The sequence below is a fragment of the Carcharodon carcharias genome, chromosome 22 (assembly GCF_017639515.1).
Source record: "Carcharodon carcharias isolate sCarCar2 chromosome 22, sCarCar2.pri, whole genome shotgun sequence".
NCBI lineage: Eukaryota > Metazoa > Chordata > Chondrichthyes > Lamniformes > Lamnidae > Carcharodon > Carcharodon carcharias.
The window spans coordinates 45,191,846-45,219,547 of NC_054488.1; the positions used below are offsets into that span (position 1 = coordinate 45,191,846).

Genomic DNA, 27,702 nt, shown 5'->3' on the forward strand with positions numbered 1-27,702 from the left:
ATTAAACACTTTTTGATACAATAAACTCAAAATATACATACCAGTGCCTGCATACCTAAAGAAAATGATCGTAATTTGAAAAGTCTTCTCCAGTCAGTGGAAGAAATCTCACAATTTTGACAGTGTGTGTGGGCAGTTTTGGTGTGCCTGATCAGGCAAGTTATATGTTAAACCAATGTAAAAATTTACAGGAAACACAAGTATTTTTTAGGCACAATTCGCTTACCATTAACGTCCTCCAATCTTTTATACCAATTGGCAGTGATATTACTAGTTGACACTCTACCCTTCGTCATACAATCAAATGTTACAGTTCAGAAGTAGCTTCACTGCATGACCAGTGTTGAACTAATAATTAGTAACAATGTACTGAAGAGGTGTCTACACGATACCACTGAATTATCTGTCAAAGAATTAATTATTCTGAACATCCTGTAGTCTTTATTGGATATGTTTCTACCTTTCTCACGTACGATGCAGCATCCTCCTCAGTGTAAACCTCAGCACTGATTGCCCCACGCCGTCGTCGCCCCTTCACTACCGGATTCATGGGTGGAGGTGGAGAGATTTCATCCTCACGCGAGTCAGATCGAGAACCTGATTTCTGCTGATTGTGCATCTGTTTGGCCTCCTCCTTTATTGAAAAAAAATAAAAAGAAACAAACGTTACTCTCACTTTCGGCTCAAGCATAATAGGTTGTATGGCCTCTCCCTGTGCTGTACTAATCTATGATTCTATAAGCAAGAGTATTCTTAACAAAACCATGGATTGTACTAAATTGTTGGCCAATCCTTTTTCGAATACAGCATGACAACCATAAACTCAATGAAAAGAAATCAGTTCCAAGGTATAGAGCCAAATATGAATAAGAATAACATGTACACCCTCAGTTATTCGAAGGAACTGTGAACTATGGCAGTTGTGCATATGAAAATACTGCAATATTTTCAGGATGTGCAATTCAGGATTCTTCCCAATATTTTGACTTATGTACTGTGCAAAAAAGTTCAATTCAATAGGCAGACCAATGTTTCCTGCAAATTAAGACTGGGTGCTATATGCAAAGGTACTTGGATAGCACATCACTCTGACCACACCCCTTGACCGCTCAACTGATAGTAAACACACAAACTACATAACTTGAGTTAAAGACTATAAATTAGGTTCAGTAAGTAGTAATATGGAGTTCAAGCTTATGCTTGTGCAGTTGAGCTTGCTAAGCCATGCGACTAAAGCATTGGCAGGCATTTCTGTCCAAGTTTAGGTAATTCCTGATTACAGAGCTGTCAATTTAAATCAGAACAAAGACACAATGCACAATACCAATCAATGAGTAGTGACACCTGGTGCCTGTTTCACTGACATGAAATACTAATGTTGATAAAAGATGCGTCTGATCCACTATACAATTACAGAACCTCATTATTATTATTTAAAACAGAACATGCTGGAAAAACTCAGCAGGTCTGACAGCATCTGTGGATAGAGAAAGAGTTCTGAAGAAGGGTCATACAGACTGAAAACATTAACTCTGTTTCTGCATTTTCTGTTTTTATTTCAGATTTCCAGCATCCGCAGTATTTTGCTTTCATCTACAGAAAACTCCTATGCAGGTTAATCTTATTCCCTAAATCAAAATCTTACAACCAGGCATCACAAGTTAACATTTGTGTTTGTTAATCCATAATTCAAAATTATACTTTCATACATCTTCTTAAGTAATATCTCAGTTTTTACAATCAGTGGCAAAGGAACAGTGCTTACTGCTGACCTCAAAGAGAATTGCCCACGAAGATTTAGTAGGCTTTAAAGCATAGGTTTCCCCTATTCCACGTGTTCCCAAACTGTGGGTCATGACTCCACTGGACAAGAAAGTAGGGACGCAAGCTCCCACTCCTCCAAGACAGTAATGATTAATGTGGAGACAAGTCTAAGCCCTAAAAGAACCACAACTTCCCCGCACGTCACGTGGCAAGAGTCTGGCTGATTATCATGAGATCTGAAGCCAGCTCCCAATTTGTGCCTTAACTTGGATCCAGCAGTATTCACTACATTGGGCCAGTGCTGCCTTTCCTGCAGCCCGCTCACCACCTCCATCCCACCCCCGTGCTCACTTCGTCTCATCCGGCACCCCTCTCCTGAGCCCTTGCTCACAGCGAGGATTTGGGGGAGGGGAGCGGCAAGTTGAGAGGGATGCTTGGCGAGCAGGACAGAAACAGCAAGTGACAGAGTCAAAGAGCAAAAGGGAGGTAGTGAGTTACGGGGTTGGCAAGAGGAATGCGGTGAGCAGCAGATTTGAGGAGCGAAAGGGAGGCAACAAGCAGCAGGGAGACGACGATTGGAAAGGTCAGCAAGCAGGAGGGAGGTGGCAAACTTTGATATCACGGAGAGAGCAGGGGAATTCTCTCTTGGTTACTGGGAATCAAACCAGGCAAAATTCAGAGCCCTCAAAACAGCATTTCAACTCCCCACCACCCACCCACCCAAATTTAAAAGCATTAAAATGGGGTCACAGTGGGACAAGGTTTAGGAAGCACTGCCTTATTCCAATGTAACTTTCAACCTGGTGCTATCAATAGGGGATCTGTGACTTCCAGCAACAGCCACATCATCAAACAGACCAAGTAGCCAGATTGAAGAATTCTCAGAGCACAAATGAGTAAATTAAAAGCGCACGTTACAAGCTGAGTATCCTTTTTCTGAAACCCATTTCATATTTCAGCTAATTTCGGTTTTCAGATACCGCATATAAAATTACATTACAATAGCCTAAGCCTAGACCAGCTATGGTTGAAAGTAAATAAAATGGCTAGAAAAGATGTATCACTGAATAATAAACACAGGGTGCCTGTAAGGAGTTTCTTTTTGACATGTTCACCACAAAATTTGCATGGTAAACAGTGCAGGGGCAAACAACTAGACCTCCAGCATTAAAGGTCAATGAGGTTCAAAAAAAGTGTGGTTTTTGGATGTGTTTAGTTTTTGGATTTACAGATAAAAAATATTTGACCTGTATAATTCTTTTATTAATCATTTTACAGAAAATAAAATAAAGACTGGGACACACACATGGGATTAAGATAGAAGCTGAAATATTAAACTTTTAAGACAAAATGATTTTACAAATCATGAAAACTTTAATCATGCACTGGAGGGAATGATAAAATTATTTTTTCCAGGGCTACAGAAATTGTTCTGTAGTAATTATAGTTTAGTACAATGTTAAAAAGTTATACCTTACTCAACAAGGTTTTAACATGTTCAATGGTTTTTACAGCTACAGTAGAGCTTAAAATGTTGAAGTGCAAATAGTCAAATAACTGCCTCTGTGTTGACTGCATCACAATGACTGCATCAGTAGACCATGCGGAAGAGCAACTTCCGGATTTCCACATAAGCAGATGCCAGAAGTTGCTGTCAGTTTTACACAGTAATGAGGGTGAGCACCAACTGTTTCACTGCAAATTCTGGGTCATTATATCTCGACTAGATAGGTGAAACCAATCAAATCACCGAAAACGCAGCAAAACAAATTTTTTCACTCCCCCCCTCACCTCACCAACTGAAAACTGCAATATTCAAAATAAGGTTTTTAATAAATAAAAAAAAATAAATTCACCCATTGAATGGTCTTTTTTGAATTTCATATCTACACTAAGTTTTCACCTGAAGGCTACAGCTTCTTCAGAAACCTTGGGCTTGAATATGACAACTCCATGAGCTGATCTTTAAAATTATTGGATTTTACAACACAGAAGTAGGCCACTCAGTCTGTCATGCATGTACTGGCTCTTTCAAAGAGTTGTCTAATTTAATCCAACACTTCAGCTTTTTCCCCATAACCCTGCAAATTAAAGTTCTTCAAGTTCATCTTCAATTGCTTTTGAAATATCCTATGGAACCTGCTTCCAACAACAGAAGTACTGTAGTGCATTCCAGATCTTAACAAGCATCTAAAAAAGATTCTCACTTTCCATCTGGTTCTTTTGCAGATTATTTTAATTCTGAGATCTCTGGTTACAGGCCCACTTGATAGAGGGAACAATTTCTCTCTCCTTTCTATACCAAAACCTTTCACTTTTGAATACCTCTATTAGATCTCCAATTAACTTCATCTGCTTGAAGGAGAACAATCTCAACTTCTCCAATCTCTCCACATAACTGAAGTCTCTCATCCTTAGCAAACATCTTCTATATCCTTTTCAAGTTGACATCCTTCCTAAAATGTAGTGCCCAAAATTGGATACAAAAATCCCACTGAAGCCTAGCCAGCGATTTTTACTGGTTTAACATGACTTATTTGTTTTTGTATTCAATGCCCCTATTTACAAAGCCCAAGTATCCTATCTTATCAACTTGTCCTGTCATCTTCAAAGATTTTTATCTGTACACAGTCAGGTCCCTCCAGTCTTGTAACCTTCAAAGTAGTACTATAGTACTATTTAAATTATTCTGCCCCTCCATGTTGTCCCTCCCAAAGTGCATCACTTCACACTTATCCACATTAAATTGCAACTGCCATGTGTCTTCCCATTTCCCCTGTGTCCTCCTGAAGTCTGCTACTATGCTGTTCACTATTTACCATGTTGTCCAATTTTGCATCGTCCATGAACTTTGAAATTGTACTCTTGCGTTATTTTTTTAGGAAAAGTTATGATTCTAATAACCCCTGGGATAATCCGCTTCATACTTCTCTCTATTCAGAAGAACATTCATTTACTGCTACCCTCTGGCTCCTATCCCTCAGCCCACTATGTACCCAAGTTACCACTGTCCTTTTAATACCATATGCTTGTTTCCCGAAGCAGGCTACTATGTAGCAGTTACCAGGCTTATCCTTCTTCCTAATAAACAGAGAACTAACATTTGCAATCCTCATGTCCTCTAGCAGCACTCCCATATTTAAGAAGGTTGGTCTAGTTAATTAAAGAAAAGCTAGAGAACAAATTTCAAATATTTCAAGTAGATAAAGTTAATGGGCATTAAGAGAGAAACAATCGTGCAAGTGAGAAAGGGATATAAGAATGAAGAAAATAATCTCATTCACTGTTTGAAATACTAACTATATGGTTTCTGAAGCTAATAGAAAGGCGAAACCTTTTCTCATTTAAAAGATAGACATTTGCTCACAATTAGAAAATGAAATCAAGGAAACGGAGAATTTTTGGAGAAAAATTAATATTCATAGAAACCTAAGAGCACGGAGTGGAGGGGGGAGAGAGGGGTGGGTGTGTGTGTGCGTGTGTGTGTGGTGGTGGTGACAGCCAACTGGCCCATTGTGTCTGTGTATCCTTTTTGGAAAATCCATTAGTTCCACTCCCCAGCTCTTTGCCGATATACCTGCAAAATTCTCCCTTTCAAATCAAATTGCTTAAAAAAATGACTGGATCCTGTTGCACCTAAAATTTTAGCCACAAATTCATAGCCTGCTCAGAACTGGTGTATAAATTCAGGAAATTCTTGAGACCTGGGACTTTTGAATGGGGCTGAGTGCTATGCTAATGAGTGGCAGATGGTTTCAGCAGAGATTGTACAGAATCAAGGTAAAAGATTGAGGGAATTCTGGTGTAACAATCTTTACTCCAAAAGTTGACAACACATTGTTTCAGTGCAAATTTTCAGGAAATTCCAGGCCAACATTCCCTTCAATTACAGATATCAAACAAACATTAAATGGTTTGGAATTCCCTATCATATGACAAAATGGACTTCTGTGAAAATGAATGCCAATCATTTTAATTAAGATTTGGATGGTATTTTCCCCAGATTTGAGATTGTTACATTGCACCAGTGCTTCCCAAACTTTCCCCCCCAACTGTGACACCATTCTGAGGCTTGAAAATTGCTGTGACCCCAGAGTGGCTTTGAGGGGTGGTGGTGGTGATGGTTGGGGGGTACAGAATGCAGCCAGCACAGCAGGGTGCTGGTGATGGGGGAGAAGAGAGGTGAAGTTGATATGACAGTAGGTGAGATTAGCTGAGAGAGAGCAAGTGTGAGAGGGAGGCTGAGAATTGGAGGCTGTTTGAACTATGGGGTTTTTAAATAACAAGCAGCTACCTTTTCACTGGATTTTTGGAACCGAAATCAGGTCTCAAAGATCAGTCAAATAAGCCACCTCCACTATTAAAATAATGCAAGGATTTAAAAGGACACTGGCAGCTTAGTCGGAGCTCCACGGCAACCATTGTTGCCTCGAGCTCACGACCCCAAAATTCCATGACGTAACCCCGTTGAGAAGCCCTGCATTACCCATATAGGAAAGAGCAAAAAAAGCTCTCAAACTTTGATGCAGGCTTCTCTATTGTTGAAACAGACATATCGTGACATATCACCTTTGTACAAGCCAAGCACACAAGAACACAAACTTCAGGTTACAGGATATTGTGAGACTTGTTTCTCCATTAGATAAAAGGCTGATTTCCCAATTAGGCTCAACATCATGGGTTAGTACAATGCAAACAAACATTCATAATGCTTTATGAAATCAATACTACTTGCGATTCTGTCTATTGCCAGATGGGAAATTCCAAAAAAAAAATGAAACAACTGTATAGTTTCTTCAAAATGTCTCAAAAACCCCAAAGTAAAGTCTTCCAAGAAGTTTGGAAGCTCACCAGTTCTAGTAGCCCAGTTAAAAGCCACCAACTATTTGTAACACTGAATTGCTGGAACTCTGTTGTCAGAAATGCAAAGTAATTTTTCCACTCTACTCTAAATACCCAACTCTTCAACTAAGCTTTTGGTCACCCCATCTAATCTCTTTTAGGCTGTTCTCCTGCCACCAATACTATAACACAGGCTCCAAACCAGTGATATATCCAAACATTCAGAAAGTGAACCCTGTGAAATAAGTTTTCATATTCTAAGCCAACAAAATGTATAGTGGATTATTATAAACAGTTGAAACATAGGAACATCAGGAGTACTTTTAACCCCTTGAGCTGTTCCACATTCAATGAGATCATGGCTGGTCTGTGGTCTCCCTTTGTCCCTTATTCCTTAGTCCCTTTCAGTAACAAAAATCAAGTCTCAGCTTTAAAATTAATTGATCTGGCATCAATTGCCTTTTGCGGAACAGAGTGCCACACCTTTGTGTAGCGAAGTGTTTCCTAATTTCACTCCTGAAAGGTCTGGCTCTAATTTTTTAGACAATGCCCCCTAGTCCCAGACTCCACAACCAGCAGAAATGATTTTTCTCTATCTACCCTCTGTTGCCCTTAATGTCTTGAAAGCTTTGATAAATCACCCTACAATTCCAGTTTTATAAGTTTGCATTCCCTGGTATTGTATAATCTCTCCTCTAAATTTATTGAGCGCTCAGTTTTACCTTCTAAAAATTGAGACATTTAATGTCAAGAATGCAATAATAATTCCAGAGGATTATCTATTGATTCAGTGCTGTCATACAAACTGAATTAGCTCACGCAAATTGCATGTTAAAAATAGAGGAACAGGAAAGTAATACATGCATGTTATAGAGGTAACCAATTTTTGGAAAGCAATTTACAGCCAAGCGACAAGTTATTAATTTAGTGCATATTTTAGCTTCAAAATATGCAACATTTTTTCAAATTTAAAATATTTCTCTGAACTATGAAAAGCAACACTTTTAAAAAAAACCCTTGTACCCAAGAGCAGAAATGTTAAATCTTTGTAATAAGAAAGAAGTCAGTTGGGGGATCGCCCTATCATTTTTCCCCACTGCTAGCCATCACTTCATGAGGTGTAGAACAGATCATCTTTGACTGCCTCTAACTGTACTGGTCAGGAAGAATGCTAGTCCTGATCACAGTGTGCAACTAAATTCATACTTAATACATACATTTATAAAGCACTTTACAAATCACAGTACAAAATAATTTACTTTTAATGGCAAGGAGTGTTACACGGAGCTCCTGTGCCTGTACTGGCTCTCAGTCATGAGATGAACCAACACTCAATTTGGTGAACTCTGCTTTCTTCAAATAGCATCATGGGATCTTTTACGTATGGACAGACTCTATTTGATAGCTCATCCTAATTCAACATCAGACTGGCTTGATGTGTATCAGTTCAGTAACCCAATATGCAGGTTATAAGCAGGCTTTCTGCAATTTACACCAGGCGAGCTGTCACAGAGGGGAAACTTTGGCCTGAGTGAGACAGTGAGTATATTTGGGAATTTGGTTCAAAGTGGGAATTTGGTGCATAAGGGGAAAGAGGTGCTTTACTTCTTGCAGTAAACCTTATCTAAAGTGTGCTGCGTGGGGAGTTCGGTGAAGGGTGGAGAGGAGATGCTTTTTTTTCCTTCTGCTCTTTTTCAGCCTCCAGTATTTGAATTCCACTTTGGTGCAGCAGGTGAACCAGTAACTGGTATTATTAGTTTTATCAGTATTGTAAGTAATCTATTTTATCAGTATTGCAAAGTTTACTGGCAGTGCCAAAACCTATTGGGAAGTGTAAGCTTTATTAATTATAATTAATTAATTAGCAATTAAGTAAAACATATTGGAGATGGCAGTGCAGGTGATGTGCTGTGATTGCAGGATGTAGAAGCTTCTGGATACCAATATGATCCAGGCCAAACACATCAGCAGCGTTTGAGGCTGCAGGAACTTCGGCTCAGATTTATTAAGCTGGAGGCCGAGCAGCAGACATTGCAGCATATCAGGGAGGGGAAAAGTTACCCGGATGGTTTATTCCAGGAGGCAGTCACACCCCTTAGGATGGAGCCTTTTGATTTGGTCAATGGTCAGGGACAGAAGGGTGTGACGGCGTGCAGCAGGCAAGGGGACCCAGAGGACAGGAGTGCAGAAGGCTTGAAACGGTCCAACAAGTTTGAGGATTTTTCAGCTTGTTTGGATGAGCTAACTGGCCATGGCACTGTGATACAGGAAATCATTCAAGCGAGCGGAGTTACAAGGAATGTAGTGGTAATAGGGGACAGTATAATTAGAGGGATTGACACCGTTCTCTGCAACAAAGGTTAAAGATAGTATCAAAATTTAAAAAGTATATAATTATGCAAAGATAGGCAGAAGGCCAGAAGGTTGGGCAGAATATAAAGAACAAAGGGTGGCTAAAAGATTAATAAGGAGGGAAAAATATGAAAGCAGATAGCAAGAGTTTTTATAATTTTTGTTTTAAATGAGTTAACAAAGTTAGTGTTTGTCTTACAGCAAGTGGGTCTGGAGAATTGATAATGGAAAACAAGGAAATGGCAGTTTTCACTATACAGCATACAAGTAACATCCCAGTAGCAGCTATAAAGCAGGAAATGAAAGGGATGGAGAAACTCAGGAAAATTAAAATCACCAGATAATTGTGGTACTGAGTAAATTGTTGGAGCTGAGGGCTGACAAGTGCCTAGGTCCTGATGGACTTCATCCTAGGATCTTAAAAAAGTGGTTAGTGAGATAGTTGATGCATTGGTTTTAATTCTCCGAAACTCCCTAGAGTCAGGAAAGGTTCCATTAGATTAGAAGATAGCAAATGTAACTCCATTATTCAAAAAGGGAGCTAGATGAAATAAGGAAACTGCAGGCCAGTTAACTTAACACCTGTTAAAAGGAAAATGTTAGAAGCTGTTATTAAAGTAGCTATACCAGGGTACGTTCAAGATAATCAGGCAAAGTCAACATGGTTTTGTGAAAGGGAAATCATGTTTAAATCAACTTTTTGGAGTTCTTTGAGGTAATAACGTATGTGTGGATAAAGGGGAACTAACTGGTGGATGTACTGTACTTAGATTTCCAGAAGCATTTGATAAAGTGCTATATCAAAGGTTATTGCGGAAAATAAAAGCTCATGGTTTGGGGATTACATATTGACAGGGATAGAAGATTGGCTGGTTAACAGGAAGCAGAGTAAGCATAAATGGGTCTTTTTCAGATTGACAAGATGTAACAAGTAGTATGCCACAGTGATCAGTGCTGGGACCTCAACCATCACAATTTATATAAATGACTTGGATGAAGGGATGGATGGGATGGTTGCCAAATTTGCTGATGACACAAAGATAAATAGGAAAGTAATTTATGGAGAGCACATAAGGAGGCTACAAAAAGATATAGATAGGTTAAGTGAGTGGACAAAGGTCTGGAAAATAAAGCATAATGTGGGAAAACGTGTTGGAAGCAGTTCTGAGAAGGTTTACCAGACTAATACCTGGAACGGGTGGGTTGTCTTATGAGGAAAAGTTCAACAGGGTAGCTTGTATCCGCTGAAGTTTAGAAGAGTAACAGATGACTTGACTGAAACATAACATCCTGAGAGGATTTTACAAGGTGGATGTTGAGAGGATGCTTCCTCTTGTGGGAGAATCTAGATCTAGGGGGTCACTGTTTAAAAATAAGAGGTTGCCCATCTAAAACAGAGGTGTGGTGAAATTTTTTGTCTCAGAGGATTGTGAGTCTTTAGGACTCTCGAAAAGGCAGTGGAAACAGAATCTTTGAATATTTTTAAGGCAGGCGTGGATGGATTCTTGTTAAGCAAGGGGGGATTGGTTATCGGGGGTAGGCAGGATGTAGATCTGAGGTTACTACCAGATCAGCCAAGATCTTATTAAATGGCAGAGCAGGTTCAAGGGGCCGAATGACATGGTCCTGCTTGTTGTTCATATGTACAGTATGAACTACAGGTATGGTAGCATAATGGTTAAGTTACTGGACTCATAATCCAAAGACTGACAAATGATCCAGAGACACAGGTTTAAATCCAACACGGCAGCTGGGGAATTTAATTCAGTTAATTAAATCAAGCTGGAATAAGAAGCTAGTATCAGTAAGGGTGACCATGTAACTGGCAGGCAGTTATAAAAAAAACACATCCAGTTCACTAATGCCCTTTAGGGAAGAAATCTGCCATTTCTTATCCAATCTGGCCTGTGACTCCAGACTAACAGCAATGTGGCTGATTCTTAACTGCCCTTTGTAATGGACTAGCAAGCTACTCAGTGGTACTAAACCACCAGAACAAAATACAAGAATAAAAATCAGAATGGCCAACCAGCATTAACCCAGGCACCAGAATCTGTCAAAATGAAGGCGCACTCAGTTGACCCTGCAATGTTCTCCTCACCAACAGCTGGGTACTTGTGCCAAAATTGGGAGAGCACTACCTACTGACCAAGATCTGAAGAATGCAGCTGCCAGATCGGGCAGGTTTGCAGCAAGTGGATAGAGTACCAATGATGGAAAGATTGACTTGCTTTCATCCGCACCAACCTGCTTGTCACAGACACAGCTGTCCATTACAGTATTCACAGGAGTGACCACCACACAGTCTTTGTGGAGACAGTCATTTCTTCATTGTGATGGCACCCTCCATCGTGCTGTGTGGCACTACCTAAATAGGATAGATTTAGAACAGATCTTGCAGCACAAAACTGGGTATCCATTAGGTACTATGGTCCAGCTGCAGCAACAACTTACATTTACACCACCTTCCACCACTGGCAAAACATGGTTGCAGCAACTTGCCAAGAGCTCTTCGACATCACCTCCTATACATGCGACCTCTACCACGTTGAAGGACAATGACAGCAGGCAGATAGGAACACCCCAAGTCAAAGACCAACAATTTGGAAACATAGTTTTTCTTCATTGTCGCTGAATGAAACTCCTGGAATTCCCTTCCTAAGCACATCATGGGAGTATCACCACCACACAGACTGCAAAAATTTAAGGTGATGGTTTCTCAAGGACAAATAGGGATGGGTAATAAATGCTGGCCTTGCCACTGAGCCCATATTCCATGAATGATTAAATAAAAAAAACAGGTGGCAGAGCAGCATCTATTAAGAATCTGGAACATCAAAGAATCACAGTGCAGAAGAGGCCCTTTGGCCCATCAAGTCTGCAACGACACGTGAGAAACACCTGGCCTACCTACCTAATCCCATTTGCCAGCACTTGGTCCATAGCCTTGAATGTTATGATGTGCCAAGTGCTCATCCAGGTACTTTTTAAAGGACGTGAGGCAACCCGCCTCCACCACCCTCCCAGGCAGTGCATTCCAGACCATCACCACCCTCTGGGTAAAAAGATTTTTCCTCACATCCCCCCTAAACCTCCTGCCCTTCACCTTGAATTTACGTCCCCTTGTGACTGACCCTTCAACTAAGGGGAACAGCTGCTCCCTATCCACCCTGTCCATGCCTGTCATAATCTTGTACACCTTGATTAGGTCACCCCTCAGTCTTCTCTGCTCCAACGAAAACAACCCAAGTCTATCCAACCTCTCTTCATAATTTAAATGTTTCATCTCTGGCTACATCCTGGTGAATTTCCTCTGCACCCCCTCCAGCGCAATCACATCCTTCCTATAATGTTTTCTTTTCTCATGTAGGAAAAGCTTAAGCCTACAGAGTTTAGGAAAAACTAATGCAGACAAGATTGAAGTTAATGGGTTTCACCAAATTCTTCCCACCAAGAATATTGTTACTCAATTATGGTTCCATCAAAAGAATTCAGATCATAGAAATTTACAGCAGGAGGCCATTCAGCCCATCACCCGTGTGACAGCCAAGAGGGCGATTCAAGCCTAATTTTAGTTGCAGCACATCAAGTGCATAGCCAAATCTTTTTAAATGCGATGAAGGTTTCTGCTTCTACCAGCCTTTCAAGCAGTGAGTTCAGGCCCCATCACCCTTTAGGTAGAAGTTCTCTCAACTCCACTCCAATCTTTCTATCAATTACTTTAAATTGTTATTGACCTCTCTGATAAGGGAAATAGGTCCTTCCTATCCACTCTATTTGGATCCCCTTAAACTTTTATATGCCTCAATTAAATATCCCCTCATCCTTTCAATTCCAAAGAAAACAACCCAGCCTCACAATCTTTCCTCATAACTAAAATTCTCCAGTCTGGGAACATCCTCATAAACCTTCTCTCTATCCTCACTACAGTAATCACATCCATTCTATAATGTAATGATCAGCCTGCGCACAGGGCTCTAGCTGTGGCCTAGTATTTTATACAGTTCTAGCATAACATGCTTATATTCTATGACTCAGCTAATAAAGGAAAATAGCCAGCTAATCTACTTGTCCTCAGGAATCTGAGTATGCACTCTAAGGACCCTATCTTCCTCTGCACTCTTCAATATCCTATCATTTAATGTGAATTCTCTTGCACTGTTTGCCTTCCCCAAATGTATTAACACTAACTTCACTTGAAGGCTTTACATTCAACACTTTTCTGCCAAGGACAAATAGGGATGGGTAATAAATGCTGGCCTTGCCACTGAGCCCATATTAATTTCACCGATATCTTCCTGCAATCTTTCTTCCCCACTATCAATTATACAGCCAATTTTTATATCATCTGCAAACTTCTTAATCATTCCCCAGCATTTAAATCTAAGTTATTGATATGAACCACAAAAAACAAATAACCCAATGCTGAGCTCTGCAAAACCCCACTGTAAATGGCCTTCCAGCCCAGTCACTGTGTCGTGCCACTGCACCGATTTTGGATCCAACTTGCCATTTCCCCTTGGATTCCATGACTTTTACTTTTCGACCGGCTTGCCAAGGCTTTGTTAAAAGCCTTACTAAAATCCATGTAGACTACATCAATTGCACTACCCTCATTGATCCTTCTTGTTACCTCCTCAAAAAGTTAGTCAGACAGAACTTTCCTTTAACAAATTCATGTTGACTGTCCTTGATCAAACTATGCCTGTTTAGGTGATGATTTATGCTGCCCCTCAAATTTTTCCAATACTTTTCTTATTACTGGGGTTTGGTTGACTGGCCTGTACTTACGCGATCTATCCCTTTCGCCCCTTTTAAACTGCACAACATTAGCAGTTCTCCAGCACCATGTCTATAACCAGAGAGGACTGGAAAATGATTGTTAGGGTCTCTGCTATTTCCTCCCTTGCTTAACAGTCTGGGATACAACTCATCTGCGCCTGGCAATAGTGTTCCTAAAATTTATGGAATATTGCCACAGGTAGCACTTTAGCTACATTTAAAGCCATCCACTTTTAAGTAGTAGTAAACAATCGGGACAAAGTTTCTACTCCTACATTCTACAGGACAAGCCTGCGGGTCTAACGACATTTAAAAGGACATGAACAACTAGCAAACAGCAAAGGGTGGTTCAGTCCAAGTGAATGCTGACACTTAGGATTAGTTTTCCAACTTGCATCATCATCTTTGCCTCACCCTGATCTAAATCAACACTGCTCACTCATTCATGAAGTTTTATGCAAGAATTTTTACATCAATTTACTTGGGCAACAATTTAAATTTAGCATAAATTTCTTTTACAGTGCAGCCAAACCATACTTTGATTTAGTGTGTTTTGCTGCAGCTCAGGCTCTCTCATCATACTTTTAATTTGTGTACAAGCCAAAAGTCAGCTCTCAAAAGGCAAGTATGCTCTTCCTAATGAATGAAAACTTGACCATGTGTTCAAAGTATCCAGGACAATAGGATCTCTGGGTGAACAATAAATCCTTTGCTAACATGACAAATAGCAGGAAGTAGCATAGGACATCACCATAAACTTCTGATTGCTGACGGCCAGTAAACAACACACTTCATACCTTTGCTTCAGGCTAAAATCAAAACTTCATACATAAGATTCAACTAAGGACAAAGGATGGATGTAGATAAATTATACAGCATTTCATTTACATTGTGCTCCAAGTCTAAAACTTAGCCGTTTTCTTAACGGAAGAAGATGATCCACAATAAGAAGTTGTGTGTCTGCGCAAGCAAATGACAGAATGGATATAACCAGTATAACCCTTCGGCCTTGGGTTCAGCAGTCACTCCTCCGTGACAGTTTCCTCTAAGTTGCCAACCAAATGTAAAGAAATACTGAGTTTCTTAATCATCTACAACTTTTTTCCCCTGATCCCTCAAAAAAATTGTGACAGGAACTGAAGTTTTTTTTTAAATTAAATTCCAAAAATCAATATTTCTTTGCTGGTATAAGCAAACAATCTGTAAAAGCTTCTCCTCATGACTCAATTCAAATTTTGAGAAATTAACTTTATTGCTTTTCCTACATGCCCTTTAGAGCTACAATGACCAAAGTTGGTCAAAATAATCTAAAGCAATTTCAGTAATATGTTACTGTGCCCATACCACTTCACTGTCTTCTTACTGATGCTGCTGGCTACATACTCAAATGGGAATCTGTAGTTTTCCCAATGATTTTGTTGAATAATTGAACAAAGTGTTTATTCCTTGAGAATATCCCAAAATTATACTTGATTTTAAATAATTTCAAAATTATTTTGTAATGTTAATTTTCTGTAAATGCATTCTCAGTGATAGCTAATTCTTTAGTAAATTTGAATTACTGTGTAAATAGTCAGCTTGTTTGCAGACAAAATGCTCTGACGTAACAGCAAATATACAATGACCCGTTAGAATTGGCACCAATTCTGTTAAGCGTATCAATAAACAAAACATTGCCATCAATACAGTCAACCCTCTTTTTTCCACCAAGTGGCATCTGGTACAAATTTAAAAAGGGTAATGATTAAGCAGTGGTAAATCTGCAAATGTAACTTCTAAGAGCATCTCTTCAGGCAATATATAACACTGCAAATTAATAACACGATCATAACACGATCATACAGATTACAAACCACATCAATTTTGTCATCTTGGTGAATTTGATAGTGACTGTCTAGATTAAAACCAAAAGTAAATGAAATGACAAATCTAAAACAAAAAAGTATTGCTGAAATACTAAATATTTCCCTACGAACTGAAATAAAGGTATCTTAAATACTGACCAGTCAAATTGTGTTTGCAAGAATTATTTACTACCGCTTTTCTAAATATATCTGAAATTATACTGGTCACTATATCAGCAAATCCTAACAGGCTTCAGAGGTTCAGTCACTTGGTTGTCTAAGATTTCATTCTTGCAGAAACATGTACAGTACGGATTATTACTGACCAAGCAAATTCTGAAGACAAAGGAGCCCACCTACTTTGATCAATTTTCCCTTCCCTAGTTTTAAGTAAGTAAAAACATTTTTTTGTTTTCCCAAGTGTACTAAGCTTTTGCCAACTACAGACATTCAACAAACACAATACTGGACAACTGGTGTATGCCATCTTTAAGAAAAAGTGTACCACTGCATTCCATATGATGAAAATACTTCCACAGTGCTGTTAGGTAACGAGTTTCAGGAGTTCAACCCAGCCACGATGAAAGAACAGTGACATATTTCCAAGTCAATATGGTGCGTGACTTAGAGCAGAACTTGCAGGTGGTGGTGTTCTCATAGGCCTACTGTGCTTGTCCTTCTTCTAGATGGTAGAGGTCACAGGTTTGGTAGGTACTGTTGAAGAAGCCTTGGTATCTTGCAGATCATACACACTACACCGGTGGCAGGAGGGGTGAAAGTTTAAGGTGGGGATGGGCTGTTTTGTTCTAAATAGTGTTGAGCTGAGTGTTTTTGGAGGTGCACTCACCTAGTGAAGCAGAGGGTATTCCATAATACTCCTGATTTGTGCCCTGTAGACAGTGGAAAGATTCCAGAGAATCAATGAAATATTGCACTCAAGGGCCTTTGGTCAACGAGGTATTGAATGTCAGGGCTGTTTATATAGCTTATGAATTGTAGAAGTATAGTCAAATCACTGTCGTGATTTAACAGGGTTTAAATGAAGTATAATAAATTGCAAAACAAAAATACCTGGAAAAACTCAGCAGGTCTGGCAGCATTTGCGGAGAGGAACACAGTTAATGTTTCAAGTCCGAATTACCTTCAACAGAACTAAGTAGAGATAGAAGAGAGGTGAAATATAAGATGGCTTAAGGGGGGGGTGGGACAAGTAGAGCTGGATAGAGGGCCAGTGACAGGTGGAGATAACCAAAAGATGTCACAGACAAAAGGACAAAGAGGTGTTGAAGGTACCGATATTATCTAAGGAATGTGCTAATTAAGGGTAGAAGGCAGGACAAGCAAGTTATAGATAGCCCTAGCTTGGCCTAAATAGCCAAGTGGTTATGGTACTGGGTTTATAACCCCAAGATCAAGAGTTCAAATATCACAATGGCAAACTATGAAACAATGTAACCTCATCTGAATACAGATGGAAATGGGTTTGTACTCGAAAGAGTTACAGATAGCCCTAGTGGGGGTGGGGTGAAGGAATCAAAAAAGGCTAAAAGGTAGAGATAAAACAATGGATGGAAATACATTTAAAAATAATGGAAATAGATGGGAAAAGAAAACTCTATATAAATTATTGGAAAAAAAGAGGGGGATTGGAAAGGGGGTGAGGATGGAGGAGAGTGTTCATGATCTAAAATTGTTGAACTCAATATTCAGTCCGGAAGGCTGTAAAGTGCCTAGTTGGAAGATGAGGTGCTGTTCCTCCAGTTTGCGGTGAGCTACACTGGAACAATGCAGCAGGCCAAGGACGGACATGTGGGCATGAGAGCAAGGTGGAGTGTTGAAATGGCAAGTGACAGGGAGGTCTGGGTCATGCTTGCAGACAGACCGAAGGTGTTCTGCAAAGCGGTCACCCAGTTTGTATTTGGTCTCTCCAATGTAGAGGAAACCGCAGTAGACTAAATTGAGGGAAGTGCAAGTGAAATGCTGCTTCACTCGAAAGGAGTGTTTGGGCCCTTGGACAGTGAGGAGACGGTAAGTAAAGGGGCAGGTGTTGCACCTTCTGTGTTTGCATGGGAAGGTGCCATGGGAGGGGGCTGACGTGTAGAGGGTGATGGAGGAGTGGACCAGGGTGTCCCGGAGGGAACGATCCCTGCGGAATGCCGCCGGGTGGGTGAAAGGAAGATGTGTTTGGTGGTGGCATCATGCTGGAGTTGGCGGAGAATGATCCTTTGAATGTGGAGGCTGGTGGGGTGATAAGTGAGGACAAGGGGGACCCTATCATGTTTCTGGGAGGGACAGTAAGGTGTGAGGGCGGATGCGTGGGAGATGGGCCAGACATGGTTGAGGGCCCTGTCAACCACCATGGGTGGAAAACCTCGGTTAAGGAAGAAGGAAGACATGTCAGAGGAACTGTTTTTGAAAGTGGCATCATCAGAACAAATGTGACGGAGACGAAGGAACTGAGAGAATGGGATGGAGTCCTTACAGGAAGCAGGGTGTGAGGAGCTGTAGCCGAGGTAGCTGTGGGAGTCTTTTGTCTGTGACATCTTTTAGTTATCTCCACCTATCACTGGCCCTCTATCCAGCTCTACTTGTGCCACACCACCTCCCCCCCTTAAACCATCTTATATTCCACCTCTCTTCTATTGTTCCTTGGTTCTGTTGAAGGGTCATTCGGACTCGAAACATTAACTGTGTTCCTCTCCGCAGATGCTGCCAGACCTGCTGAGTTTTTCCAAGTATTTTTGTTTTGGATTTCCAGCATCCACAGTTTTTTGCTTTTATCTTAGTGTATAATAAGTTGCAGTTATTCGTGTAATCTTTATTCAGTCTTAGTCAAAATTTCCTCCTATACCTTTGTTTCCTGCCCCACAACTTACCACTGGCGTTCCCAAGGATCTATTCATGTGCACTCGCCATATAATACCCGGTCTATGACCTGCTCTCATAGCCACAATGGTTATGTAGCTACAAGCAGCTCAGCTAAGGGACAAGTAGGAAGCCAAGGTTACAAACAATCTGGTGCAGCCTGGAACAATGGTCTGGGAGAGTGGAATTGATGGCATGGGTTTGTGGTGTGGCCAGTAAAAATGGTCTTCCCAACGTATAATCAAAGGAAATTTCAGCTCAAGAGATAGAGCTGTGTGTCATAGATATACAGAGAAGCCGCATGTCATGCCTTTGGATGATGTCAACAAAGGGAAGTATCTAAATCCGAAATAAAATGGGGTCATGAGTAGATCCTTGGAGGAACTCCAGAGGTACACTGTGGGAAGGCAGGAAGAGAAGTTACAGGAAAAAAAATTCTGATTATGACTGGATAGGTATGAGCTTCAATCAATGTTAAATCACAAGATTACAAAAAGTAGTTTAACTATACTTCTACAGCTCATGCGTTATTTAAACAGTCTTGACTTCAATGTCTCATTCACCAATGGCCCTTGAGTGCAATGTTCCATTGATAGGCAATGGATCACACTGAATGCATCATACTTTTGCACTTAGCTCCTGTAGATTGCAGGCGATTTTGGCTCCCAAAAATAGAAGCGGGGGGGGGGGGGGCAGACTTTTTTTTTAAAGTTTTCACCTTTTTGAACGTGCAAGATACTCACCTGCTCGAATTTTTCAGGAGGGCAGGCCTACAATGGTTGTGACAATCGATGGGCTCACTGATAATGATTTGGCGAGTGCCTACATCCTGTCTTACTTTTGCCTTTGTTCCTGCTCCGTTGAACAGGCCCAGCAATGTATGCACCGACGTAAACAAGACACTTTCCACCCCCCACCCCCCCCGCCCCCCGCCATGTCTGCATTAAAATTGCCGTGCCACGTTCTCCATCAATCACCGCACAACATGACTGTGATGCTACACAGGTTAAAATTGTCGTTTTACCCTCAACCCCAACATAAACAAGGCCTCTCAATCCCTCTCCCCCCCCCCCCTCCCCCTCCCCCTCCCCACCACCACCACCAACTCCCTCCCTCCCGGAGAAAATGAAGCCCACTGCCCTCCTAACTCACTTTCTCGAGTTTCTCGAAGTATTCCCTGAGGTAGGTGATGGGTTTCTCGGGCCTGGCGATGCAGAGCTGGACGATGCAGTCCTTGAGGACCTGCTGGATGTTGTGTTTGTGGACATACTGCTCACACTCTCGCAGGCTGCGCTCTTCTTCCCCGCTCCCCGCGGCCGCCATCTTAACCACCCAGTTAACGCTTCGAAAGCCTGAGAAGTGATAGACAAGCGAGTTCACTCGGCGCCCAGCGAGCGAGCCGGCCAGCCAGCCAGCCCTCGGCCACCTTCCCGAGCACAAACAGCAAAAAAAAAATTACACACGGCTCGGCCGAGGAGGTCAGGTGGTGGGAGGAGAGGAGGAGGAGGAGCAGGAGGAGAGGAGGAGGAGAAGAGAGGAGAGGAGGGGAGGGGGGGGGGGGGGTTGGTGGTGGTGGCGGCGACGCGCTCTTCCGCCGATCGCAGGTGCGGCGGCCGGGACCGTCTCGGCTGGAACAAGGTGGGGGGGGCCCTGCTTGAAGCGGCTGCAACAGGACGAGTTCCCTCAGTCACTGTTACCTCCACCGGAAGGCAGCCGCGCCGCTGACGTCAATCCGCCTCGCTCTGGGCAGTGGGTGGGTGTGGGTGGGGGTGGGGGGAGGGGCGGGAACCACAGGCTCTTGCAGCCGCTGGAAACGTTACACACAACTGCTGTTGCTGCTGCTGGCTGCATGCACATGGGCGCTACACTCGCTCCTACACACACCGATGCACGTACAGCACACACTGGAACACGAACTCCCCGCGTCTGCACACTAAACAGACACCCTCAACATGTATGCACGAAAATGCATGCTTCCACCACGTCAGCCACGCACGTATACGAATGCATGCAAAGATAGCAAGTGGAAATGAAGGTTACCAGCGAAACCTGCCCAAGCTGATCTTAAAGTGGAACTCCAGGATTGCCAGTGCCAGTATTACTGAAATTTACTGGGATTTGAACATTTTGAACTGCTTTTTCCTTAAAAGTTTCAGCTATTACTACACCACATACGTATTCAAACATAGGAACAAGGCTAGGCCATTCCATTTAGACCCTCTTGCACGCCAGTCAATGTCATCATGGTAGACATGCAACTGAACTCTGTATGCCCACCTTTACCCCATATTTATTAATACCTTTGGTTAACAAATAAAATCTATCAATCTCAGATTTAAAATTAACAACTGATGGAGCATCAATTGCCATTTGCAAGAGAAGGTTCAGCACTTCTACCATCTCGCGTAGAAATGTTTCCTGAGTTCACTCCTGAAAGGTCTGAATCTAATTCTAAGACCAAGTCCCCTGGCCCTAGACTCTATAACCAGCAGAAACAGATTCTCTACCTACCCCATGTTCTCTTTAATATCTTGAAAGCTTCACAAATCAATCAAATACCTTATTTTGTATAATCTCTCCTCGCAATTTAACCTTTGGAGTCCAGGTATCATTCTAGTAAACCTATGCTCCACTTCAAGGCCAATTTATCCTTCCTTAGCTGTGGTGCCCAGGACTGCTCATAGCACTCAATGCAGGCATGATCTAACCAGAGCTTTGTATAGTTCAGTATAACTTCAACTGCCTTAAGTGCCAGCATTCCAAAATATTCAGAAATTATGAATATTTTCTGTACCTGTTCATGAAATTTTAATGGTTTATGTGCATGGATCCACAAAAGTCTTTGGACTTCCACTGTTTCTCGCTTTTCACCATTTAGAAAGTACTCTTCTATCCTTTTCAGGTCAAAAGTGGATGACCTCATGCTTACCTGCTTGAAATTCATTTGCCATAGTTTCTCCCATTCACTTAATTGGTTACTACCTTTTTTGTAACATGACATTTCCTTCTACACTGCCTACAATATTGCCTATCTTTGTGTCATCAACAAACATGAATACGTGGCTTTCTAGCCCATCATCTAAGTTATTAAGGGCTATGGTGAAGAGCTGAAAGCCCAACACAGATCTTTGTGGGACACCACTAGTTACATCCTGCCGAGTAGAGGCCCAAACCATTATCCCTACACTCTGGCTGAACAGCAGGAAACTATTTCTTAACCAGGTCCCTTCAATTCCAGGAGCTTCAACTTTACCTAACAGTCTCTTCTGAATTGCCTTCTGGAATCAATATAAATAAAACTGATATTCATTTTCTATCCTATTTCCTTTAGTCACCTCTTCAAAAAGTACAGTTTTATCAGGCATAACCTACCCTTTTCAAATCTATGCTGATTCTCTCTGATCAGCTAAACATTTTCAAGGTGTTCACTCATTCTATGATAGACTCTAATAGTTTCCAGACAACATATGCTAGGCTAACTGGTCTATAATTCTTTGGTTTCCCTCTCTCACATTATCAGAATGACATGAGCAATTTTCCAATCTAAAGGAATGTTCATGAATTGAAAGAATATTTGAATATTATTGTTAGTTCTTTTAAAATCCTGGGATGGAAACTATCTGCTCCAGGGAATTTGCCATTCTTTTGTGCCTTTGACAAAAACTAATTATTCAGTATGTCAGCCATCACACTCTGACGACATCACTGCAGGAGTTCCTCAAGGTAGTGTCCCAGGCCGAACCATCTTTAGCTGCTTCATCAATGACCTTCCTTCCATCATAAAGTCACAAGTGGGGATGTTCGCTGATGAGTGCACAATGTTCAGTACCATTCACGACTCCTCAGATACTGAAGCAGTCAGCATTCATATGCAACAAAACTTGGACAACATTCAAGCTTGGGCTGATAAGTGGCAAGTAACATTTGCGTCACACAAATGCCAGGAAGTGACCATCTCCAACAAAAGAGAGTCTAACCATCTCCCCTTGACATTCAATGGCATCAATAATGGTGAATCCCCAATTATCAGGGGAAGCAGTGGCGTGGTGGTATTGTCACTGGACTGGTAACCCAGAGACCCAGGGTAATGCTCTGGGGACCCTGGTTCAAATTGGAATTCAATAAAAATCTGGAATTAAAATGATAACCATGAAACCACTGTCAATTGTCGTAAAAACCCACCTGGTTCACGAATGTCCTTTAGAGAAGGAAATCTGCCATCCTCACCTGGTCTGGCCTGCATGTGACTCCTGATCTGCAGTAATGTGGTTAACTCTTAAATGCCCTCTGAAATGGCCTAGCAAGCCACTGAGTTGCATCAATTCACTGAAAAGTCAATAAAAAGGAATGAAACCCAACAGACCACCCAGCATTGACCTAGGCATTGGAAACAACAATGGTAAACCCACCCCTGTCGAACCTGCCAAATCCTCCTTCCTAACATCTGGGGGCTAGTGCCAAAATTGGAACAGCGGTCTCACAGACTAATCAAGCAAGAGGCTGACATCGTCATACTCACAGAACCATACCTTACACATCATGTCCCGGACACCACCATCACCATCCCTAGCCCACCAGCAGGACAGACCCAGCAGAGATGGTGGCACAGTGGTATACAGTCGGGAGGGAGATGCCCTGGGAGTCCTCAACATCGACTCCGGCCCCCATGAAGTCTCATGGCATCAGGTCAAACATTGGGAAGGAAACCTCCTGCTGATTATCTTATATCGCCCCCTTCAACGTCAATCACCAAGAAAAATGCTGATCACAGACCGAGTTGGCCAAGACCTAAAGGACATAGCTGCTAGACTGGGTCAGCGGCAGGTAGTGAGGGAATCAACAAGAGGGAAAAACATACATGACCTCATCCTCACCAACTGGCCTGCTGCAGATTCATCTTGCCATGACAGTATCAGTAGGAGTGACCACAGCAAAGTCCTTATGAAGACAAAGTCCCGTCATCATATTGAGGATACCCTCCATTGTGTTGTATGGCACTTCCACCGTGCTAAATGGGACAGATTTCAAACAGATGTAGCGACTCAAGACTGGGCAATCATGAGGCGCAATGGGCCATCAGCAGCAGCAGAATTGTACTCAACCACAATCTGTAACCTCATGGCCCAGCATATTCCCCACTCCACCATTATCACCAAGCCAGGGGATCAACCCTGGTTCAATGAAGAGTGCAGGAAGGCAAGCCAGGAGCAGCACCAGCATACCTAAAAATGAGGTGTCAATCAGTGAAACTGATTGGAATATTTGCATGCCAAACAGCATAAGCAGCAAGTGATAAAGCTAAGAAACTCCACAACCAATGGCTCAGATCTAAGCTCTGCAGTCTGGCCACATCCAGTCTTGAATAGTGATGGAGAATTAAACACTGGAGGAGGAGGCTTCACAAATATCCCCATCCTCAATGATGGAGGAGCCCAACACATCAGTGCAAAAGATAAGGCTGAAGCATTCACAACAATCTTCAGCCAGAAGTGCCAAGTGGATGATCCATCTCAGCTTCCTCCAGAGGTCCCCAGCATCACAGAGGCCAGTCTTCAGCCAATTCGATTCACTCCACGTGAAATCAAGAAACACCTGAAGGCACTGGATACTGCAAAGACTATTGGTCCTGACAATATTCCGGCAGTAGTAAAGATGACTTGTGCTCCAGAACTTGCCACGCCCCTAGCCAAACTCTTCCAGTACAGCTACATCACTGGCATATACGCGGCAATGTGGAAAATTGCCCAGGTATGTCCTGTACACAAAAAGCTGGACAAATCCAAGCCGACCAATTACTGCCACATCAGTCTACTCTTGCTCATCAGTAAAGCGTGGAAGGGGTCATCAACAGTGCTGTCAGGCGGCACTTGCTTAACAATAACCTACTCAGTGACATTCAGTTTGGGTTCTCCCAGGGTCACTCAACGTCTTACCTCATTACTGCCTTGGTTCAAACATGGGCAAAAGAGCTGAACTCCAGAGGTGAGGTGAGAGTGATTGTCCTTGACATCATGGCAGCATTTGACCGAGTGTGGCATCAAGGAGCCCTAGTAAAACTGGAATCAATGGGAATCGGGGGAAAACTTTCCACTGGTTGGAGCCATACCTAGCACAAAGGAATATGGTTGTGGTTGTTGGAAGTAAATAATCTCAGTTCCAGGACATCGTTGCACGTCTTCCTCGGGGTAGAGTCTTCAGCCCAACCATCTTCAGCTGCTTCATCAGTGACCTTCCTTCCATCATAAGGTCAGAAGTGGGGATGATTGCACAATGTTCAGCACTATTCATGACTCCTCAGATACTGAATCAGTCCATGTTCAAATGCAACAAGACCTGGACAATATCCAGGCTTGGACTGACAAGTGGCAGGTAACATTTGCAACACCCCAGTACTAGGAGATGACCATCTCCAAGAACCTAGCCATCTCCCCTTGACATTCAATGGTATTACCAGCACTGAATCCCCCACTATCAACATCCTGGGGGTTACCATTGACCAGAAACTGAACTGGACTAGCCACATAAATACTGTGGCTACAAGACCAGGTCAGGGGCTAGGAATCCTGCAGCGAGTAACTCACCTCCTAACTCCCTAAAGCCTGTCCACCATCTACAAGGCACAAGTCAGGAGTGTAATGGAATACTCTCCACTTGCCTGGATGAGTGTAGCTTCAACAACACTCAAGAAGCTTGACACCATCCAGGAGAAAGCAGCCGCTTGATTATCAGCCCTCCACAAACATTCACTCCCTCACCACCAACGCTCAATGGCAGCAGTGCGTACCATCCACAAGATGCACTGCAGAAACTCACCAAGGCTCCTTAGGCAGAACCTTCCAAACCGACGAGCATTATCAGCTAGAAGGGCAAGGTCAGCAGATACATAGGAACACCACCACCTGGAAATTCCCTTCCAAGCTACTCACCATCCTGACTTGGAAATACATTGTCGTTCCTTCAATGTCACTGAGTCAAAATCCTGGAACTCCCTCCCTAACAGCACTTTGGGTGTACCTACATGACAGGGACTGCAGTGGTTCAAGAGGGCAGCTCACCACCACCTTCTCAAGGGCAATTAGGGATGGGTGACAAATGCTGGCCTAGCCAGCGACGTCCATATCCTGTGAAATAATTTTTTAAATGCTCAACACTTCCTTACTTTCATTGACAATACCACCATTTTCAGTTTTCAAAGGGTCCACATTGTTCCTAAACATCGTCTTTTTCCTTATATCGTTTTAAAGAAACATGTTTGTTTTGATACCCCTTGCAAGGTTCTTTTCAAACTTTTGATATATTTTAGTGTCGATTGTGCCACCCTTTATTATTTTTCATAGCTCTTCCATGCAACAGGGTCCTTTTTTTTGCATTTTTGTATGTTTTTCTTTTAGTTCTATGTTGTCTTTTACCTCTTCAGCCATTCATTTTTTGGGGCAAGTACAGCTCTTGTGCCTTAAGGATATGAACTGTTTCTGTATCATATTAAATTATTTTTGACTAAGTCCCACTGATCTTTTTATCATTAAACAGAATAGCCAGTATTCTGTAATCAGTTTCTGTCTCATGCCATCGAAGCCAACATTACTTAAATTTAGAATCTCAATAGCTGTTTCACGCTTTCCCCTCTCAAACACTATGTTGAATTCAATCATGTTATGACTGTAATGAGATAGATATTCACACACCGCTAGGCTTTTAACTATATCTGCTTCAGCACAGGTACATGTTACTGAATCAAATATGGCATGCCCCCTTGTTGGTCCTAGGACATATTGTTGCAGAAAACTATCCTCAACACACTTGAGAAATCCACTGCCTTTTTGACCTGCGCTAATCTGCTTATCACAATCAATATGAAAGTTAAAACTCTCCATTAAAATCATTCTGCCTTTACACTTGTTTGACTAATCTCTGCACTTATATAATCTACCATTTCCCAGCCGCTAGTGGGTGACCTATGCACAGCTCCCACAACTGTCTTAAATCAGTTTCTATTTCTTAATTCTGTAAATAATTCAAGCCACTTGCTTCTCCACCAGCTGCTCACTTTTTGTTATATCCTCTATTATTATTAAAGTGATTTCATTCCTAATCTTTAAGGCTGTTCCTGCCCTTCTATACTGAATTCCCAACTTTTATATCCAATGTATTCTATTTACAAAGACTCTGTGCAAGCAGATCAGATTTAATCCTTTTGTCCCGACCAAAGCCTTTACTCTCTCAGATCCAAATCCTTTCCCTGGAATGGCTACAATCTTTGCTCTGCAACTCCAAGGGTCACAGACTTAAGTGAGCTGACGCTGTACTGTTTTACCTCACCATCCCAGATATGGCTGGACGACATTGAGTGTTACTTCACTCTCCTCTGCTAAAGCTACCCACTATTCAAGACCATTTTGGTGAGCAAAAGTAATCCCTGACTTCCAAAAAGTGTCTCCACACCCTCACCTCCAACTAGAGCAGCAAATAAATTATGGACATCTGTAACATTACTTGCCTCCTCCTTTACTTCAAGCCACCTGCTTCTGAAACGCTCATCCATGCACTTGTCCCCTTCAAACTCCAATGTGCTCTTGGCTGGTTCCTATCCTTCACCCTCTGTAAATCTCAGGTCATCCAAAGTTTCTCACACCAAGTGTTGCTCACTTATCATCTTTGCCCTTGCTGACCAGCCTGCAATTTTAAATTCTGATCCTCATGTTTAAATCCCTCCATGGTTTTGCCCTCCCTATGTCTGGAATCTCTTGCAAACTCATAACCCCACTCCCAAACACTGTGTTTCTCTGATTCTTACACTCTTCAGTTGGTGGGCATTTGTTGCCTATGCCCCTCTGTCTCCCTGTCAACCTCTTCCTTTAAGATCCTCTGTAGAATCCACCTTTTGGAACACACTTAACATCCATTTATTCCTGACCACACAATTGTGAAGCACATTGGGATGTTTTTGGAGTATTGGTTACAGCTTGATAGGTTTGATGAAGTCTTCATAGTCTTTAGCAGGTTAACTGGAAGTCATTATTAACAACTAGAACTATTTACAAATATACAGCAAAGGGTACAAGCTAGGAGATGTCTCCAGACTTTGGTCTGCACGATGCTCTGTCCAACACCACACTGACCCTGGGTGTGTGTCATGTGCTGTCTTACATCACTGTGTGGGTGATACTGTTCTCAGTCCCACATTAACTCTATATATGCCAAACCTTTATATTACAATATGAATGCAAGTTGTTTTAATGAATTGCCTGTGGGT

The 27,702-nt window shown here is 42.0% G+C and overlaps 1 protein-coding gene across 2 annotated transcripts in view; it reads right to left on the minus strand.

The window, feature by feature from the left end:
• LOC121293570 (cAMP-dependent protein kinase type I-alpha regulatory subunit) overlaps positions 1–27,702 on the minus strand; it is a 50,469-nt gene that overhangs the window by 17,718 nt on the left and 5,049 nt on the right. The window contains exons 1-2 of one of the 2 annotated variants that reach the window (XM_041216617.1): positions 19,602–20,168; positions 461–634 (exon numbers count right to left, since the gene is read on the minus strand). In XM_041216617.1, coding sequence (XP_041072551.1) covers positions 461–634; positions 19,602–19,772 — 345 coding nt within the window. In that variant the 5' untranslated portion in view covers positions 19,773–20,168. Of the gene's footprint in view, positions 1–460; positions 635–19,601; positions 20,169–27,702 lie in introns of those variants that run through there. The other variant, XM_041216618.1, reaches the window with a different exon arrangement.